The sequence below is a fragment of the Phocoena sinus genome, chromosome 9 (assembly GCF_008692025.1).
Source record: "Phocoena sinus isolate mPhoSin1 chromosome 9, mPhoSin1.pri, whole genome shotgun sequence".
Taxonomy (NCBI): Eukaryota; Metazoa; Chordata; class Mammalia; order Artiodactyla; family Phocoenidae; genus Phocoena; species Phocoena sinus.
In genome coordinates this window covers 32,986,444-33,008,361 of record NC_045771.1, presented here as the reverse complement: position 1 = coordinate 33,008,361, position 21,918 = coordinate 32,986,444, and the positions used below count along the sequence as shown (strand labels likewise).

At 39.1% G+C, this 21,918-nt stretch overlaps 1 protein-coding gene across 12 annotated transcripts in view; it reads left to right on the top strand.

Moving 5' to 3' along the window:
- Positions 1 to 21,918, top strand: part of ST7 (suppression of tumorigenicity 7) — a 261,656-nt gene that overhangs the window by 38,603 nt on the left and 201,135 nt on the right. For 2 of the 12 annotated variants that reach the window (XM_032643442.1, XM_032643440.1), the window contains exon 1: positions 13,135 to 13,539. The exons of 9 other annotated variants lie outside the window; for them this stretch is intronic. In XM_032643442.1, coding sequence (XP_032499333.1) covers positions 13,518 to 13,539 — 22 coding nt within the window. In that variant the 5' untranslated portion in view covers positions 13,135 to 13,517. Of the gene's footprint in view, positions 1 to 13,134; positions 13,540 to 21,918 lie in introns of those variants that run through there. One more of the 12 variants, XM_032643439.1, reaches the window with a different exon arrangement.

The window sequence follows — 21,918 nt, the reverse complement described above, 5'->3', positions numbered from 1 at the left end:
TTACTACTAACTCTAACATGATAGGGAGTGAACAGGTAGTGTGGGCTATCAAGACTAGGTGTTGCTCATAATATCATTAAAAAAGAAGGGAATTGGGGTACAAGTTTTCTTCAATTTCCAGCCCTGATCCGTCAAGCAGTTGCTGATGGAATCCATTACCTTTGTGAGCTTTGTTAATGGCAGAGACCTAATTGAAAATCAGAGTTCTTTCAGAGAAAGGTCAAATCAGCTAAAGATGATAGAACAGGTCTGGCAGACTGTAGTCTGAGGGCCACCTGTTTCTGCAAGCTAACAGTATTTTTTTAAAAAAAAAATTTTAAGTAGTTTAAAAAAATCAAAAGAAGAAAAATATTTCATGATACATGAAAATGGTAAGAAATCCAGTTTCACAGTCTAAAAATAAAGTTTTATCGGAATACAGCTACATATACTCATTTGTTTATGTGTTGTTTATGGTTACTTTTGCACTATAATGGCAGAATTGAGTAGTTGTGAGAGAGACTGGATGGTCCCACAGAATCTAAAAGATTTACTGTTTAGTCCTTTGTAGAAGGAGTGCCGGCCCCTGTTAAAACATCAGTATTATTTTATGTTTTGGAGTAACATGGAAATTTGTGGCTTTCTTTGCTTACCAAAAACGCTAGCTGAATGCTACTACATTTCTTGAAGGATTCTCCACTGTTTTTTTGCCTCAGGGACAACCCACAGTAGTCCATTCATGACTGTTTTTCATGACTTCCTTTGCTTATTTTCCATGGTTCCTTTTGCCAGCCAGGTGAACAGACCAAAACCACACAGGAAGGTCTGTGGTTTTTCTAAAGAAGCTTTCTACAGAAGGATATGTTTGGCTTGGGTACTTCTCTGTTGTAGAAACCTGGATTTTGCTTGTGATCTTTCCACTAGAACTTTGATTCAAATATATATAAAATAACCCTCACTTTCAAAGTGTAAAATTAACAAACATTTATTGTTAGATTCATATTTGTGGGCAGAAAATCTTAATCTTTCATGTTTTTGCCAGACATTTTAATAATGTTAGTTATGTTTTTCATGACTCTTAATTTTACATCAAGGTTAGTTGATGGTTATTCTTTTTCATTGGTTAGCCTTAAACATTTAAGCCAATGTCTCGTTTTACAGTAATCTTTTTTTAAAAAATTTATTTATTTTATTCATTTATTTTTGGCTGTGTTGGGTCTTCGTTGCTGTCCATGGGCTTTCTCTAGTTGCAGCGAGCGGAGGCTACTCTTTGTTGCAGTGCCCGGGCTTCTCATTGTGGTGGCTTCTCTCTTTGTGGAGCATGGGCTCTAGGCGCGTGAGCTTCAGTAGTTGCAGCACGCAGGCTTAGTAGTTGTGGCTCCTGGGCTCTAGAGCACAGGCTCAGTAGTTGTGGCGCACGGGCTTAGTTGCTCCGCAGTATGTGGGATCTTCCTGGACCAGGGATCGAATACGTGTCCCCTGCATTGGCAGGCAGATTCTTAACCACTGTGCCACCAGGGAAGCCCTACAGTAACCTTTTGATAGAATAAAAACAGCAATGGTATTCCACCTCTTATAAAAGTTATTTCCCTCCTCTCTCCATCTGTGTTTACTTGATGTCAGTTCTCTTGGGGCTCGTGTAAGAAAGGAGTGGCCCTGCTACTTAAAGTCTGCGTTTTACAGCTACTGAGAGTTTTGGATTCTGCCACCGTTCTTGTCAAGCATAGCAAACAGGTGTTGCCTATCTAGAAATAACCCTTATCTGAAGGTTTGGAGTTGGGTAAAGCAGATCTTCTCTCAGGTTTCAGCTTGCCTTTGGTCATAATTGTGCTTTTGTGCTTGATGGGGAAGGTTCTTAATTTTGTCTTGGAGAATGTATAGCACTGGTCTGGGCCATGGTATTGAGTTAAACAGTCCCCATCTTACTGCATAGGGCTGTTTTGTTATCTGGTTGGTGCTTGATGCTTCTCTGTCTTAGCTTACTTAAACATTTCGAGGTATGGAGAGCTCACTCATGGGAGGAGATGGGCCCATGCTGTTAGAATCTTCTTCAGAGAACTCATTTTACAGTGGAGTCTTCTCACATTATGGAATAGGCCATGTGGTAATGGTGCAGCTCAGTAAGCAAAACCAGTGAAGGATGACAGAACATGAAAAGGAAATACTGAGGTGGATGCAGGCTGGAGTGAGTGGTAAGAAGCATGGGTGAGCATCAACTTGTTAGGTAACCTTTGTTCTGACTTAGAGTAAAGGGAAGTTTGGATGAAGCATACCATTAAGGCATTTTGACATAACTGACTTGTTGGTGAGGAGGGTGAGAATAGAGACTGGAGGGAAAACCCCATATTATCATTTCTGGAGTAACAGGGTAAGCATTTTTTTTTTTTTTTTTTTTTGCGGTACGCGGGCCTGTCACTGTTGTGGCCTCTCCCGTTGCGGAGCACAGGCTCCAGACGCGCAGGCTCAGCGGCCATGGCTCACGGGCCCAGCCTCTCCGCGGCATGTGGGATCTTCCCGGACCGGGGCACGAACCCGTGTCCCCTGCATCGGTAGGCGGACTCTCAACCACTGCGCCACCAGGGAAGCCCCAGGGTAAGCATTTTTAATCCAGTCCTGGGCTTGGGGTTTTAAAATGTGCAATGTAAGATACTATGGTAAAATACAATGTAAGATACTATGGTAAAATTATGGTAGGGCTTCCCTGGTGGTGCAGTAGTTGAGGGTCCGCCTGCCAATGCAGGGGACACGGGTTCGCGCCCCGGTCCGGGAAGATCCCACATGCCGTGGAGCAGCTAGGCCCGTGAGCCATGGCCGCTGAGCCTGCGCGTCTGGAGCCTGTGCTCCGCAACGGCAGAGGCCACAACAGTGAGAGGCCCGCGTACCGCGAAAAACACACAAAACAACAACAACAACAACAAAAATTATGGTAAATGGTTTTATGGTACATTCTCCTTTTCTGAGGAGGGTAAAGGGCTATGGACTCCCACACCAAGAACTACTCCAGATAGGAAAGCCATGGCGGAGAAAGAGAGGAGATGTGTGTCTCAGTCTGAGCTGTCATCTCCAGAAAACTTGGCACTCCCTGTCCAGGCTGTCTCAGTCATGTTTTGGAAGGAGGGGTCACCTTCAGAAGCTTTATTGCTGGCACCCAGGCCTTGTTGTCCTAAGAGGTATGACCCACCAGGGCATGAACTCTCCAGTAGGCTTGGCCTCCAACAGTTATTTCTGTTGTGTTTCATGAATGTTTGTATTTGTCTGTTCACCCCTAGGCTGAGTTACTGGGGCCTGTTTAGGGAGGAACAGTGCCTGAACAGTTGGAAGAGTCAGCCATTCAGCGTGAATGCACTGGATTTGGACAATACCTGCTGGCTCCCTGGCTTCCCACCCTTGAGGTGGGGCTGTTCCCAAAGCCCTGTCAGCATGGAGGAGGGGATGCTGTGGGCTGGAGTAGGAGGAAGAGCTCCTTGGCGGGAGTTACTTGAGTTTTCTCATCCAGCTGTAATTGGTTTAAAGTAGAATCCTGTATCATTGGATTTGAACTGGATTTTAGAGGTCATCCAGTTCAACCTCCTCATTTTGCCCATTGGGAATAGACACCTGTGAGGATTCCAGGACTTATCCCAGACCAGAGAGGTAATGAGTGGCAGTGTAGAGGCTAGACCCCAGGCCTGCTGATTCAATAACTATGCTTCTTCCAGCTTGGACTGTGAAGGGGTAAATTGTAGCATGAATCTGGGATGCGGTTTGGGGGTGCAGCATGGGTTGCTCCTGAGTCAGTAAGTTACACTTAGGACAGTGGTCCCTGAGCTGTAGGCTGGAACAGGTGACCTGCAAAGGACCTCTGACTCCCATGACTTGTAAGTACATTTTGGAGAGTGCTGTGATGTGATTGTTTCTGTGTCCGAGGAGTGCGTCTAGGCATACTAGCGAGTCTCCTTTGCCAGGGGTGAGATGAGGCAAGAGAAGATTCCTGGGGAGGAAGGCAGGGGCGTCTAGTTGAAGGTGCTCTCCTCCTGAGTGAGCTTTGAAGTTGCAGTCAGAGGAACCTGCTCAGACTCTTTAGAGGCCAGACAAGTAGTATCTACTGTGACATTTGGAAACTGAAAAGTAGAGAGGGAGGGACATAGTGGTTGCTAGGAGTATGCAGGTAGTACATAGTACAGGTCCTTTTATGGTTATAGCTTTCTGCACTTGAGTACTTATTTCTGCCTAACTGGCTAATGCAGCTCTCATTTTAAGCTATCACAATGACTGTACCCCTTATCCCTTTCATTCTGGTTATCTGTTTAATTTTTCTGCATGTTGGAATTGAAGATGGACTATAAAAAGAGAATTTTTATAAATTCTGAATTTTTATTAATACATGGCTTATTAGAATATCTGGCAAACTGCAGGATTGGAAAGAATGAACCTAGTTTTTGGAAACAGTTTTTCTTGTTCTGCTTCCATTTATTGATCACCTACTCTATGGAGGTAGTGTGTGTAGTCGTTAAGCACAAGGACTCTGAACGACACTACTTGGGTTAAAACCTGGCTCTGTTATGTATAGTGTGTGACCTCAGTTAAGTTACATACCCTCCATGCCTCAGTTTCCTCACTTATAAAATGAAGATAATACCTCACAGGGTTGTTGTGAGGGTTAAGTAAGTTATTAATATATGAGTTAGAACAGTGCCTGGTCCACATTAAGTGCTGTTTACATATTAGCTGTTATCACATCCCAGGCATTGATCTAGGCCCTTTGTCACTTAACTTATGAGGTAATTGAAGTCAAGAGAGATTTAAAAACTTGCTTAAGATCATCCAGCTAAGAAGTGGCTAAGCTGTGGCTTAAACCTTCTCTGTCTGACACAGGGCCTGGCTCTCAACCACTCTGCTGGCTTTCTGAGGTGTGGCAAATCACTAAACTGTATTGTAGGTTTTATAGCTATCTACCCATCTATCCATCTATCTTCTACTTTCTAATTTGGATTTTTCATTATGTTCTCATTTTGTTAATAGAATGCATTTCCTTAAAATATCTGTGACTTAAGAGTTATAAATAAAATATAAAAGATAAAAACAAAACAGTTGCTCTTACAATAATGCTGCTCAAATAATTAAAGAACTTTAAAAATCCATGCTAACAGTACTAAATTGTGAAAGGCTTAAAACGTCATTTCATGTGACATCTGATGATGGCTCAGTGTTGCCACACACATTTAAGTTGTGTGGAAATTAAGACTGTTATTATTAGGCATTTTAAACATACCATTTTAAAACAATCATGGCATTAATGTTTTAACCATTTGCACATTTTAATTACCAGGAAGAAAGTATATCAAATTTTTATAGCTCATGGAAGGCTCCCCAGCCAGTACCCTAGATTGAGACAAAGAGAATTAAAGCCCGAGAAGTGAGACAAGGCTGCTTAGCAACAATGACAGGTGAGGTTGATGGGAATTAACAGCTTTTGACTGTTAGCAGAATGGCAGTGTAATGGGATCTGCTTATGGTAATGAAGCCTTGACTAGATGGCTGAATGTAATGATACTTTCTCATTTATTTCATAAAATTATAGATAATATTGAGCCCAGAATGTTTAGATTTCTGTACTATTTATACTTTTGATATTGTATTGAAAATTAGAATCGTATTGTATAGTATTGTCAACTTTGTAATTATCTCATGGAGAAATGTATTCAATGGAAAGGAAAGTAGCAAAGTAAAAGCAAAACAAAACATCCTGCTACTCCAGTAAAACCACTCAAAACACCAATACCTTATCTTTCTCAAAGTAGCTGCAGTTTAAGGGAGCATTAATATGTCTCTAAATTGGAAATTGTCCAACTGTTCAGGTTGCTGAAAAAAAAAGAAAGCTGATAAAAAATTTAAAATTTTATTTATATCTTGTCTCTGGACAAAGTCTAAAGAAATGTTGTATCAAGATGAAGTAACCATTCTTAAGGTTTCTTTAGCCAGGGCACACTCAAGATCAAAACAATTGACAATGAAGGAAAAGATGGCTCAATGCATGTGACAATGTGACATTAAAGATTACATCAGATGCAGTCTGTCTCAGGAATGACCATATGTCCTTTCCATCTGATGTCTGTTTCAGGACTCAGACAAATGAGTTAAAGGTTTTAGATATGCTTTAAAGGATAGTTCTTTCATCACCTGTATTAGGTTTATTTACAAATCAAATGTTTCAAATTGATCACATGTGCATACTATCAAAGGAATGAACATAATGACGATATTTTTCCTAAAAATTTGGATGCTGATTCATTTCAGGTTATGTAGGTTTGTAACCCTGAGTACTAGGATGAAGTATAGGTATCTTGTGTTTTTTTTTTTTTGCGGTACGCGGGCCTCTCACTGTTGTGGCCTCTCCCGGCTCCAGACGCGCAGGCTCAGCAGCCATGGCTCATGGGCCCAGCCGCTCCGTGGCATGTGGGATCTTCCCGGACCGGGGCACGAACCCGGGGACTCTCAACCACTGCGCCACCAGGGAAGCCCTCTTGTGTTCTTTTCACTTAAAGAAAGAAGAGAATTTATTTTTTCCCTAGTTTTAAACTAATACTACAGGAATGAAATGGGAAGAAATAATAGTTCTTTTCTAAGAAAGACTTTTCTAAGGATGGCTTTAAAAGAACAGGCAAAGGAGAGCAGAGCCATGACCGTTGCAGCTTGAATCGAGATAAGCAGAAGTGTGTGTGCTCAATGTCACATGGCAGGAGGCTTTCCCCAGAGTGGTTTGCCTGTCCAGGGAGCTGTTTCATTTTGTGTCTGATAGAGTTTTACTTTGGAAAATACCCGGTTCCCTGCCTGCTGCTTCATTATGGATTATACAGGTAAAATTAAATTTAAAATATTTTCCAGCCATGTAGAATTACTTAAAATATACTATTTTGAATTAGTATTTTAAAAATTACATTGGTTATGTTTGTAAATAATGTATTTTAAAAATTATTATGCATGAACTTATTCCTGAGTATGTATGAATTTGTCGTATACAAATTGTGATTAATTTAGGATAAGTACTTAAGGGAATTTCTCAGACATACCCTTGTTGTTTCTTCTATTTCAGTTTGGGTCCTACTCAAACAGACTTAAAATAAACTGCAACCCATATTTAATCTACATTTCTACCCTCTGGGCCAGAATGTTTAGAATACAAATATCTGAGTTCAGATTATGCCACAGAGAGAATAAAATATATATACAGTCTACAGAGACTGTAAAACGTTTTTGCCATTGTGTTGGTTTTCTTGTGCATGTGTGTGGCCTGACCTTTTAGATGCGGTTGACGTAGTGAAGTGAATTGGAGAATTTCAGTTTTTATCCTAAATTTTCTGAGTGTAACCGACCTCTTCCTTTTTTAAACTGCTTAGCCTTGTTCTCAGTTTCTAGTTTCACTGAGTGGTAAGTTGGTACAAGAATAAAGTTAAGGTGAAGTTAACAAGGGGCGGTGTTTCTTGATGATTAAGTGGGGGCTTTCTTTAGATTGGATGGGGTGAAGGTGGGGTTGGGAGGTAAGGTGGTGGTAAGGAGATATGGACGTGGATCTTTGCCCAAAACTTGTGCAGGTAATTCAAAATTATACTACCATAAATTCGAACTTTTGGGTAACAGTGACACTGTTTTCTGACAGATTCATCTTAAACTAAACAACTAAGACTTTGGAAGATTTTTCCACCAGGGCAGGGACCTACTTTCCATACCCTGAAAATGACAAAATCCCAGTGTGTGTTTTAAATTAAGCATTATTTACATGTTCTTTATAAATGATCCCTTTTGATCTATGGATGGATCTTTGGGAAGATAGCTAATTAGGTGAGAAAATTAATTTTTTTGTGAAGTTGTTAATAAAATGCCATTTTTAGGCACTTGCTATGTAAAGGACTTCTGTGGTAAATGTATTTTGAAGCTAAAACATTTAAAAGTAATTAATTATCCCAAATACCCAAATATGTTTTTTCTATAAATCCATATTTCCTATTTTAGAGTTCCTTTAAATCAAATAGCATAGTAGTATCTCTTTCTCTCCTTCTCTCTCGCTCTCTCTGGATTTTGAATTTCTTTTCCTTATAACATTAGTGTACTAGAATTTCATTCCAGGGCTCTGAAATAGCATATAATTACCTGTTAGAAGGCTCACTGTATGTGTGATACTATGTTGAAGCAGAAAGGGCTACATTTTATAGACATATACAAAGAAATCAAATTTCTAGAATCCTACCAGGGAGCTTTACTATGAGTTTGTTTTTAATTATATATTTGTACCTTTTTTCCAAAGAACAGAATCATTGATTTTTTTTTCATTTTTCTATAGTTTATGTATTGCCATTAAAACACTTCTTTGTTGTTTTTAAGTAATATTTTATAAATGCATAGGTGGTATTTTAAAATACACACAACTTCAACATGCTAAATACACATCAAGAGGAATAGTAAGAAAATAAAGCTTTAATGTGAACAAAGGATACAGCTCCAGAGAAATTCCAGATATGACACTTTTAAAATTAGGTCTTGTATGTACTCTGAAGAGAATATGTGGTTTAAGTTCTTACCAAACTAATAGAGATAACATTTATTAAGCTAGTTGTCTGATGTGGTAGGAAGCTATTTTGAGTATTGTCTTCTGTGGTGATTTTTATAAACATTTACATATTTGCAAATATAGGTATATTTAGTCTATTAAACTTTGAAGAAAAGAACACACATGTTTTCAGTTCATGGAAGAATGAATTCTTTTGCATTAGAAAAGAGAATTTATTTCAGTTCAGCACAACCACTTTTGTACTAATGACAGCATCATAGCACTAAAGGGGATATCTTCCAGTAGAAAACTGAGTCTTGAATATTCAAGAATAGATGTATTTTATTTTGTTTTTCTGGAAAGCTTTCCCCCATGTGATTTCCATGTTACCCATGTGGTTTCCTCTCAGTTTTTTCAGGTCTTTGTTGAAATGTCATCCTTTTAGGGTGACATTATCTGACAGTTTTACCTAAAATAACCCTCCCATTCAATCACTCCTCGTTAATTCCTCTTATTTTTCTTTATAACACGTACCACCACTTGATATATTACGTATTTGTTTGTCCATCTCACCCTCTAGAACATAAGCTCCAAAGAGGAGAGAGTTTGTTCATGGCTGTATCCCTAGAGTGCAGAACAGTAGGCTTTCAGGAAATAGTTGTTGAGTCAATTTATGAATGGGGTTTCTTCTAAAAATTACTATTGACTTACTTTAAGATTGTCACTATTATCTTTCTTTATCAGCAACATTCTAATTTAACAATAATTATTTTGACCACTAAATTATTTTGATCTCTTCTTTCATTGCTAATTTTATCCTGAAATTCACAGTACTCACTTCACTAATGGAGGGGCAGGGTCACAGGCAGGCAGGGTTGCAGGCATGCATAATTAGACATAATTGATAACCCAACGATCACTTTGGTTTTGGAATGTATTATGTGATTTTTTTTGAAGGGGTGTGGAGGACATCAGTCAGTTTTATTCTTCCCTCATTTTCTTTCATTATGTTTTCCTTAGGCAGGCCGTTAATATTTGTCTTCATTTTCTCAGCTCATGCCAGCTGCCCAGAGGAAAGAACGGGAGAAAACTAAAATTTTGGCATCTGTTTTGTCAAAGATGGGTCTTTAGCCATATGGATCCCAACCTTCTGAAGTGTTTAGAAATACCTCAGGCATCCAGAGGTTATAGAAACCTTAATAGGAGTCAGAGGTTGTCATATGTGTCCAGATTGCTGGCAAGTGAGACCTAATGTGTTTTTTTAAATATATATATAAATTTATTTATTTAATTAATTTAATTTTTGGCTGCATCGGGTCTTCGTTGCTGGGCATGGGCTTTCTCTAGTGCGGCGAGCAGCAGCTGCTCTTCGTTGTGGTGCGTGGGCCTCTCATTGTGGTGGCTTCTCTTGTTGCGGAGCATGGGCTCTAGGCATGCAGGCTTCAGTAGTTGTGGCATGTAGGCTCAGTAGTTGTGGCGCACGGGCCTAGTTGCTCCGTGGCATGTGAGCCCCGGACCAGGGCTCGAACCCATGTCCCCTGCATTGGCAGGGGGATTCTTAACCACTGCGCTACCGGGGAAGCCCAGAGACCTAACGTTTTTAACATACTGATCCTGCTATAGTTATCTAAAAAGTAGACGTCTTGAAAAATATTGCAGCCTTTAACTTACTCTTAGAAATCTGTGCCAAGAAATAAGTATAGGCACTCAGAAAAATGTATTTATATATGCATATATACACCCTCACATATAAGCTGAAGAAAGAGCTACATCAGTGAGTCAGCAAGAAGTTGTCGCATATAGACTATGGCCTCTGGTGGGAAGTACCAGTTGTCACTCGGTATCTGTGGCGGATTGGTTTCAGGACTGCCCTCACCCCCAAATCCACGGATGCTCAAATCCCTTATATAAAATCGTGTAGTATTTACATATAACCTACATGCATATTTTAAATCATCTCGAGTTTACTTATAATACCTAATATGATATAAATGCTATGTAAGTTGTTGTAAATACAGTGTAAATGCTATGTCAATAGTGGGCATCAAATTCAAGTTTTGCTCTGGAACTTTCTGGAATTTTTTTTTTACCAAATATTTTGATCCGCAGTTGGTTGAATCCATGGATGTGGAACCAGTGGATATGGAGGACTAACTGTATCTCTACCCAGGGATCATTTTCTCACCCTACTTTTCCTTTTGCCTTTCTGATGGCCACATCCACCCCCATGTATGTGACTATTCATGTGCAACATCTGGGATGCAATTTGAAATAGATCTTATGTTAAGATACTATTCTGGTTTCAACCCTTTTGAAGTGTATTGCCCTTTCCCACTTCCTGCAGTTGTGTCTCAACACTATTATTGATACAGGCATACCTCATTTTATTGAGCTTTCTTTAATTGCTCTCTGCAGAAATTGCATCTTTTTACAAATTGAAAGTTTGTGGCAACCCTGCTTCAAGCAAGTCTATCAGCACCATTTTTCCAACAGATTTGCTCACTCTGTGTCTCTGTCTCACATTTTGGTAATTCTCAACATGTTTCAAACTTTTTCATTATTGTTACGTTTGTTTTGATGGTGACCTGCGATCAGTGATCTTTGGTGTTACTACTACAACTCGCTGAAGGCTCAGATGATGGTTAGCATTTTTTAGCAATAAAGTATTTTAAAATTAACATTTTTTTTTTTTTAGGCATAGTGCTGTGGCACTTAATAGACTACGGTACAGTGTAAACATAACTTGTGTATGCACTGGGAAACCAAAAAAGTTGTGTGACTTGCTTTATTGTGATGGTGTGGATCCGAACCCACAGTATCTCTGAGGTATGCCTGTGTTCTCCACTGGTTGTTGACCTGGGCCACTTATTTTTGGGAGGGATGCATTTTTCTTAAGTTTTGTAATTTTCAGTGTAGTCCTCTCTGTCATTTTTAGTTTTTTTGGTGACCCTTCTCTTTTAAGAATTTTCTTCTCCATATTTTCAGTTGATTTCTATTTTCCTTTCATTTTAGTTGAATTCTTAAAATATAATTTTGGTAATTATTTTTTTATTTTTCAAGAGGCATTATAGAAGAGTAGTTAAGAGTCTATGTGTTGGAATCAGACTGCCTGGGCTTGAATCCCAGCTTATCACTTAGTAAGCAGTGTGACCACTGTCTATCAAATGTGGATAACCCTACCTTGTAGGGTTTTTATGAAGATTACATAAGCTGATACATGTGAAGTTCCCAAAATAACACCTGGCACATAGTAAACATTTAGTAAATATTAGTTATTATTATCTTAGCTACAACAAAGTATTTATGTATAATCTTTGCAATTTCTTCATTATGGTTCAGCATTTTCAGTAAGATAAAGGTCAAATTACCTTGAATAAATTATGCACATCCATACAATGGAATATTGTGTAACCATTTAAAGATGAGATGGATCTACATATACTGACCAGAGAGTTATTAATGATATTTTTTAGATGGTAATTTGCAGTTCCACAATCATATAAGAAGTTAATGTTTAAAAACTGTGTCATATAAAGACATGTCTTTGTAAACTTTAGAAAATATTGGAAAAAGTATATACCTTAGATGAATGGATGGAGAAGAAACTTGAGCTTTTGAACTTCCTATTTTATATGATTTTAAAAGTGGGATTATTGAAAAAATATACTTTTTATGCATTTCAATATTTTAAAAATATTAGAACAAAGCTTTCTTTGCTTGTGTTGGATAGACATTCTAGTTAAAGTCTATTCACTTATAGCTTTTAGAAAAAAATTTCTAAGAGTAAAGGTAATGCAGGTAATGAGTCAAGAGACAAAATAATAATATCTTCTTTGTGTTGATGGATGAAGGAGAATTATGCCCACTTGCACACAGGTGTACACTGGTGTGTGCACACAGCATTAACATGACTGCGTTACTTGGGAGAAATGACAGGAATTCTCACAAGGTAAAATGAAGAAAAATAAGGCAAAAGAGACGGGATAGGAGAAATATGTGTACATACATAAATTCCTAGAGTATAGAATGGTAGTTTTCACATTTGAATAATAGTTGCAAAATAAATAATAATGTATTCACTAACATTTGAGTGCCCACTGGGTGTTAAGCAGTGTTCTAAGTGCTTATAGTATTATTTTACTGTTACATTTGCTTGTGAATTTATATGCCCAGAAAGTGTGTGGCATAGTTTACATATTTTCACATATTTGTGGTTGAGTGTACAACCCCTGATCTGTTAGTCTACCACAAGCCTACTGAAAAAACAGTGAGCTCTGAAGTTATTTTAAAAGGTAGGTTATTTTTCTCATTTCTGATATTCTTAATTCCCTTGAAAAGTTCTGCTTGCTGCCTAAAACCAAGAACGCTGATTTGCATATCTTTGTGGTTGGTTGCTATAAAGCCAATATTTAAATTTCTTTGAGGTCTCTTTTAGTGCCTGGTATCACAGGATGAAGATCTTGTCAGGAGGGTGAATATATATGTGGCTCTTGGTCTTGTGCATTTTGGGACGAAGGAATTCCCCTTTGAATTGCCTGCTCCCCTGAAGCCCCTGGAGCCTCTGGCTCAAGCAGCGCAGTCGGTCTGTGCAGTGTCTCTGACGTCACCAGTGTATGCATAAGCCCTGCTATTGTCTTACTGCTATAACAGGGCTGGGGATTGCAGTATCCGCTGTTGCTGCTGATCCCAGTCTTGCCCCTGCTGCTACCTAGTCCTGCCTCCCTGCATCCCAGAAGAGCCACGTCGGCCTGCCTTTCCGTGTTGGATTTTCCAAAACAGCTCTTCGGTTTTTGGTGCTGTAGGAGACCTTGCTTTTCAATCACACGGGAGAACACTGAAGCTTGTAAGAGGAGAATCTGGCAGCTGGACACAGCTTGGACTGCATTGTCTGTCTTCATGACCTCTGCTGTGTAGCAGCTCATCTCTCCACTCTCACACGTACACTCTCCTCGATTTTTCTTCCTTCCTTTTTTTCCTTTCTTCTAATCTTTAAAAGCAGCCTCTGGAGCCAGCCATGTTTGGCACTGAATCTTCATGTAAGTAAATGGATCTCACTTTGCTGTTTAGAAATCTGTTTGCTGTCATGGTTTCATTGGCTTGGAGTTCATATCACTTTGCCTTAGGTCATTAACAGCTTTTGTATTTTGGCTCTAATCACAAAGAAATTGGTCTCTGGGAAGGGACTGCCCCTTATCTGGGTTATTCATCCTTAAGGCCAGGGATGTCAGTGTGGTCAAAACCAGGCCTCCAAGAGGGAGGGGAGGAAGACAGGAATCCGGGCAGCCTCCCCAGAACGTGTTAATTGATGGGATCAAGTCTGTCACTGATCTATTGTTGTGGGTTCTATAATGGTCCTTAAACCCTAAAATAGATACTGGAGGATCTGAGATGATAGTGTTTATTAAAAAGGAAAAAAGGGCTTACATTTTTTATCTAAAAGGAGAATGGGGGTATCATTATATCCTCTTCTTCCATATTTTTACAGAAACATAGGAGTAGATATTATATGTAGATTTAAAGAATAAGAAATAAGCTTTATTTTGAAAGACGGATTTTTTTTTTAATACACAATGGCTTCAATTTTGATATGCTGGCTAGTGCCACAGTCCAGCAGCATTGTATCTGTCTTAAAACTTATACAATGAAATTGCCTTGGTGCAGAGCAGGCCCTGCACAAGGGGCTGGGCTGGATGGCACTTGTAGACAGCTAAAATGGGTATTTGAAAAATGATGACCAGCCTAAGTAATGAGGATTATTTAATGCTGGATGTAGAATAGTATAACTTGTTGATGCAGTTATACAGGCTCTGCAGACTATTTTGTCATTATCCATAAGCAAAGGTGACAGTTAAGAATTTCTAAAGAGACTCAACCTGCTGACCTAGAACATTAAACATTGGCAAGACACTGTCTTTGTGGGGAGAGGGGGTTAGGGTAGGAATTTAGGAAACACATTTCTTATGAATATGTAATCCAACCTTTTCTTTCTGATCTCAGGTGATCAGTGTGACTATTTGTGCATAGCTGATGACTATTCCAGAATAGTAGTATTTCAAGAGAGCTAATAATCTTCCGTTCCTTTGTTCTTGGTTGGCTTTTTTAAAGGGTGGATTATTTTTGTTGGTTTACCTAGAGGCTTTCCATTTCTGAAATTACCACACTGCATTATCAACGTCAAGATAGAATAACAATGAGATGTAATGTCCCATTCAGCATGTGACAATTTTATTTTCCAATAATTTAAAAATGTTTTTTGAATTCACTTAATGATACATTTGGAATTACTGTCACCCAAGAAATAGAAACAGATTATTTAGTGGCAAAGACCTTCCAGTTTCATTTCAGTCATGGAATTTTGTTTATGTAGGAACCTAGGTATAGATAGAAATATTTATCTACTAAAGGAAAATTAGTCTAATTACTTTGTTTAGCTGAAAATGCAAGTTGAAACTCAGTGTGGGACTCTTTGGGTTCTTGGCATAGGGACTCTAACATTGTGTGGCCAGGTTTACCAAGCAGACATGTTGACTTTCTTGATCATTAAACCTGATCTTTTGATAATATCACACGTGTGCTATGTGCTATGTTTGAAAACTGCTGGTTGCTTTTGGTCTCCATAGCTGCCAAATTACTGCACAGGTAGAATACCATTCAGAAGACAGAACATCATCATGTAGGTTTAGGGCAGTTTTTGACTTTACTGAGTATTAAATTTTGTTTCCTGCTTGTCCCTAGAAGACCACAGATAGATTTGTACTGTCAGTGGTTGTAAAGTGTTGAGAATGGACTGCTTTCTTTAGATAAGGAGATTCCTTAAATCTGTACTCAGAGTTAAGACAATTGTATTTTCTTTGTGTTTTGAGGCATAGCTTTTCTAGACCTATAATGTCCATCTTTTGGAGGCTATTTTATAGGCTGAGCCTATCTATATTTGGAATATTCTGAAAAATAGTCACATTAAAAGTTCTAATTAGTTCAGAAGGGATCTTCCAAACCACCTAGGATATTCTTACTAAACTTTTACAATAAATACTTGTTTAGCCATCTACTCGATGTACAGTGCTGTGCTAGATCCTGGAAAGGTCTGTTTTTTTTTTCTAACATATTCTGATTTCATGATTCTTATCCTTGATTTCTCGTTACAGTACCTTACTTGTATTGGATGCTTTTACTTTTTAAATTGAGGTATGGTTTACGTACGATAAAATGTGTAAGTCAAGGTGTGTAGCTCATTGAATTTTTGCCTATGTTTACACTTATGGAACCACTACCCAGTTTGAGATACAGAACATTTCTGTTACTCCAGAAAGTTTCCTTGTGATGACCCTTCCCAGTCAATTTTACTTCTCCTCCTCACCAAAAGGTAATCACTATTCTGAATTCTTTTGACATAGTCACTTGTACATGGCTCTTTAAAATTTTCTTTCTCTCCTCCTTGCTCTTTGCTTATAAGAGAAGGAAATGTCGGGCTTCCTTGGTGGCACAGTGGTTGAGAGTCCGCCTGCCGATGCAGGGGACACGGGTTCGTGCCCTGGTCCGGGAAGATCCTGCATGCCGCGGAGCGGCTGGGCCCGTGAGCCATGGCCGCTGAGCCTGCGCGTCCAGAGCCTGTGCTCCGCAACGGGAGAGGCTACAACAGTGAGAGGCCTGCGTACCGCAAAAAAAATAAAAAATAAAAAAAGAGAAGGAAATGTCAATAGAAATGTCCATGTCTTCCCTTTCAAGTGCTGGATTGATTAAGTTGACTTTTTGTTTCAGACCTTTGAAGTCAGGAATTTGAGGTAACCTGGGTATCACATTATAACATGTTTTGTCTCACTGAAAATAGTATTGCTTAATTTAAATGCCAAAAAAGCACCCGCCTCTTCCATACACACACACATACACACACACTTACATACACAAAAGAGCCTTAAAAATGACAAAAAATTTACCTGGAAGAGTAGACCCTTGTTTAACAAAGTTAAAACTTACATAGTTATGGCAACAAGATTAGTAAATGCTTTTTCTGACCTCATTTCAGTGAATACCTTCTTTTCTTAAAAATTTTATTTATTTATTTAGGCTGTGTTGGGTATTTGTTGCTGCATGCGGGCTTTCTTTAGTTGCGGCGAGCGGGGGCTACTCTTCATTGCAGTGCGTGGGTTTCTCACTGTGGTGGCTTCTCTTGTTGCAGAGCATGGGCTCTAGGTGTGCGGGCTGCAGTAGTTGTGGCACTTGGGCTCAGTAGTTGTGGCTCGTGGGCTCTACAGTGCAGGCTCAGTGGTTGTGGCACATGGGCTTAGTTGCTCCACAGCATGTGGGATCTTCCTGGACCAGGGCTTGAACCCATGTCCCCTACACTGGCAGGCAGATTCTTAACCACTGTGCCACCAGGGAAGGCCCAGTGAATATCTGCTTAATTCACTTTAGTGAATAACTCCAACAGTGCCAGTCACATTTTTTCTCACTTAGTGTATCTGAATCTCCCATAGTTGTGTAAATTGGGCACAATCTGTTTTCAGCCCACTTTTAAATGGAAGTGTTTTGTGTTATGTGTAGATTAATCATTAGTACAAAGCAGGAAGTATAGCTTCTGTAACTCTGTTACCATCTTGATATATTTCACCGAGCTTTTCCTTTACTGAAATTTCCCATGTCTAAAAATGGGAGTAGTAAGTCTGCTGTTAATCTACTTTGAGGAAATGCAATTTTAGTCTGTGATCAAAATAATTTAGGTTTAAGAAGAAAGTACTAAAATTAAGTTTTGGGAGGGGAGTGGTCCTTAAAATGCATATTTTAGGTACTTGACTTAATGATAGTTCATATTTTAAAATTGATAAATTGAATTCTATAAAACTTAAAAATTTTTCATTTCCTCTTTAAATTTTATAAATGGAGAAAAAGTTCATCTTTTCTTTTTGTGGAGTAAGGAACACTGGTTTTGTACTGCATCCTTCCTCATAAAGCCAGTTATTCTCCAAAGAGTAAATACTTAAAGTACATGGGCATTTATTCAATTAACGTTTATCTAGCTTGGTCCTCCTCCTGTTTCCCCTCCTGTGTTTAACTTTTTCAGGCCTCAAGGGTACCATTTAACATGTGCTGTGGTGGGAATTGTGCCCTGGTCTAACAAATTAATGTGTCTTCCAAAGCACCTACCTTATTAGTCCAGTGAAGAGAGCAACATCTTACCTTTTCAGAAAGTGTGCCCTTGGGGCAAATAGTGTCATTTAATCCCTCCTCTCAACATTTTGTTATAGTCGTGATATATTAGAAAGAACATCTAGTGTTATCTCGAAAGGGAGAAAGAAATCACCAAAGTCCGAACAGAGCAGTAGTATTTTGTGAGCTTAGTGGTGATGGGGAAATGGTGGACCTGTGTGTCAGAGTGTCAGTTCTCTTTAGCTCTGGTGTGGCTGGCCTACAAGTCTTCCCTGCCATTCTCTGCATGCCCACATCACCTTCAGTAGGCAGCTAGATGCTGGAAAGCATTTGGGGTATGGGTGATGCCCCATGCAGTTTTCTTTGATGGGCACCAAAAGTGCAGCTTTTTTTTTTTTTTTAATAAATTTATTTATTTGTCTGTGTTGGGTCTTCGTTGCTGCACGCAAACTTTCTCTAGTTGCAGTGAGCAGGGGCTACTCTTCGTTGTGGTGCGCGGACTTCTTCCTGAAGTGGCTCCTCTTGTTGCGGAGCACGGGCTCTAGGCACGTGGGCTTCGCAGTTGTGGCACGTGGGCTCAGGATCAGTAGTTGTGGCTCATGGGCTCTAGAGCACAGGCTCAGTAGTTGTGGTGCACGGGCTTAGTTGCTCTGCGGTATGTGGGATCTTCCCAGACTAGGGCTGGAACCTGTGTTCCCTGCTTTGGCAGGCAGATTCTTTTTTTTTATTTTAAAGAGTCTGTGCTTTTTTTTGTTTGCTGCGTTGGGTTTTCGTTGCTGTGTGCGGGCTTTCTCTACCTGAGGGCACGCGGGGGCTACTCTTCGTTGCGGTGCGCGGGCTTCTCATTGCAGTGGCTTCTTTTGTTGCAGAGCATGGGCTCTAGGTGCATGGGCTTCATTAGTTGTGGCACGTGGGCTCAGTAGTTGTGGCTCACAGGCTCTAGAGCACAGGGTCAGTAGTTGGGGCTCACGGGCCTTAGTTGCTCCGCGGCATGTGGGGATCTTCCTAGACCAGGGCTCGAACCCTTGTCCTCTGCGTTGGCAGGCGGATTTTTACTGCGCCACCAGGGAAGCTCTGGCAGGCAGATTCTTAACCACTGTGCCACCAGGGACGTCCCAACAGCTGTTGCTTTTTATTTTCATTACTGATGAATGCAATTAATTTTGGAACTGACAGCTTCTCAGTTTTAATAGTGAGTATGGTACCATGTTTCTAAGAACACTGTAATTATTTCAAATTTTGAGCCATTATGTGGGAGATAGTAAAATGAATATACCCTAGCAATATTAGGTCACCAAGAAACTGTATAATTAAATGGGCATCTCTTTGATAGAGAAATAAATGAGTCCCACTCCCTTTTTATGTGCATTTCAGGGCCATTCTTGACAACCAATCATATGTGAGATTAAACTTAGGTCTATTGTTTTGGTGTAATTTTTGTGAGTTGGTTGAGATGTTAACAGCAACTGTGGTCATTCAAAAAATGGCTATTCACAATTGGACTATTTTACAATATAAGCCCTAGTTCTTGTTAAATAATTGTATGAGACTGCTGTTTTTGCTGTCATATGTACGTTTGACATTTTAGTACTATATCTCCCCCGCTTTATTAGTTTTGTCATATGAAACTAGGTAATTTAGAAACAGCCATTTTCCTTTCCTACGTTTTTAATCTGGCTGTTAGTATTTAGCTGTATTGAATTTTAGATGCTTTCATCTTACTTAAAATACAAATACTTAAATATACACCCAAAAACTTACCTCTAATTCTGTACTCAGAACATTGAATAAAAGAAAAAATATTATTACATGACTTTAGATAAAAGAAACCACAGACTGCTAAAGTCACAAATAAGGAAAAATAATTATAGATCACTGGGATTTACCCTGGGACACGGTCATACAGGAGGCTGGGAAGTTAAAGCTCATATAACACTTTTTTTTTTTTTTCATATAACACTTTTGACTTATCTTACTATATTACTGTCTTTTCTTTCCTTCTGACAATGTGAGTTCTGATGTGAAATTTCCTCTTGGGTTTCTTGCCTGTTAACAGTTGACACCATAATTTTTAGTATCAAGGGAATATTTTAAACTAAATAAAGATAGGATTTTTTTTACTTCTGGGTATTTATATACTAATTCTACTAGTACAGAAATGGAATAAAAATACCCAGTGGTTATTTTAAAATTCTCAGATTATTTATTTTCACTTGAGTATTAGTTTCCCTAATTGTTAGTTTGGTTTGTTCAGCAGAAATTACACATGAGTTTTCAGTGATCTGTTGTTTTCATTGTCACCATGGACCAGATTTATATCCTGTATAAACCGTGGGGAGTCTATGGGGAAAAATTACCATATATGGAAACTTTCTTATAGAATCCCCATGGAGTTACACAGGATGTGAATAGAATTGTTATGGATTCTGAGTTGCAAAAGTCACTGATAATGTGTATTTTGAACATTAATAGTAGTTATCACATTAAATTATGTTCAAATACTGTTAAATTTTCAATACAAAACCATATGGAACACAAGAATATGAATTGTATGGTCATTTTAAAATTGTTTTACAAAGCGTATTTATATCCCACCATTTTTTTCCTAATAAGTGTAAAACATTCATTAACACGCTTATAGTGTGTCTTTAATTAGAAAATGCCAGTTTTGAATTATTTAAAAAGTCCTGTAATGTAGTCACATTTGCTGTGCTGGAGTAGTAAATTGTAATATTTTCTCTATAGATTTTGCTTTTATTAATAATGGATTCAGATAATTGTGCACTGAAGGGACCAAGATATAGTTTAATACATGTTGTAGAAATGGCAGCAACCACGTGCCAGATACAGTGACTAAGTGCAGAGACTCTGGTGCTTGATTGCCTGGATGCAAATAACGGCTTTACCACATTCTGCCAGGGTTTGGCCGTCTACCATCTAAGCTCTTGGGGCCCAAAATGTGGCTTATCCAATGACCTCTTGATGTTAGGGGAATCTGCCTTTTTGGGCCAGGACATCTGCATCAGGGTAAGGCTTATCAAGGGTCACTGTGGAGATTAGACTCTGGCAGTGGGAAAGACTGGCTGAAGAAAGGGAAATCTCACTTCCTAAGACTGGGTGGAAGTTCCATCACGGGGATCTCTGAAGGGACCCCGTAGGAGATCTGAAGGGAGGAGACTGCATGAAACTGATGAAATAGGTCAGGGTTGGCAAATGCCCAGCATATTTCTCACTGCTGGTCATCCCTGTGGCAGACATCACTAACTGGTCACAGCACTTTTGTAGAATTGCCTTAAGTCATAAAGGGTTGAAATGTTTTCCTCTTAAAACACTTATCTGTGCAAGTGTTTTCCACATTAGTGTGAACAATAGTCACATGAATAAATATTTAAATAAACTTGAAAACAATTATTGAATTGAGAAAAAATTAGGAATCTTAAGTGTTCCAGTAATATCCCTTTTTATATAAAATAAACATACCATTCTGTGTTACATTGTGATTCTCAGTAATATCAAAATAATTCAGAGCTGCTTCTCTCGTTTTTTTTTTTTTCAATTTTTTTTCTTTATTTTTTTGGCCACGTCGGGTCTTAGTTGTGGCATGTGGGATCTTTTGTTGCATCGTGCAGGCTTCTCTCTAGTTGTGGTGCTCGGGCTTCTCTCTCTAGTTGTGGCGTGCGGGCTTTCTCTCTCTAGTTGTGTCACGCGGGCTTAGTTGCCCCATGGCATGTGGGATCTTAGTTCCCCGACCAGGGATCGAACCGGCGTCCCCTGCATTGAAAGATGGATTCTTTACCACTGGACCACCAGGGAAGTCCCCGCTACTCTCTTTTGAATGAAATTTACACCAATTGAAGACATATCCCCAGAGTGTAGCAGCATACCTAACATATACACTAAGCACTCATTCTTTGAAATTTGAGTCTGCTGTGGCTTAATGTAATATTGAATGATGTGTGGGCTTTATAGGGGATTGATACTCAGTTTAATTAAATTTTCCAGGCTAAGGAGTTTATCACACATAACTGGCACATATCAGAAATATGTCAGTGGACAACTCTTACCTGTCACCCTTCAGGCAAGAGTAGGTGACAATATGGACTTTTATTATTAAGCCCAAATTTGTTAGAGGTACACTGCCATTTACCGATACTTTGCTATGTACTGTTAACTTGACTACATCTCATCTAAGTCCACTTATCATTTTTTTAAGATATTTACTTTTTTTTTTTTTGCGGTACTTGGGCCTCTCGCAGTTGTGGCCTCTCCCG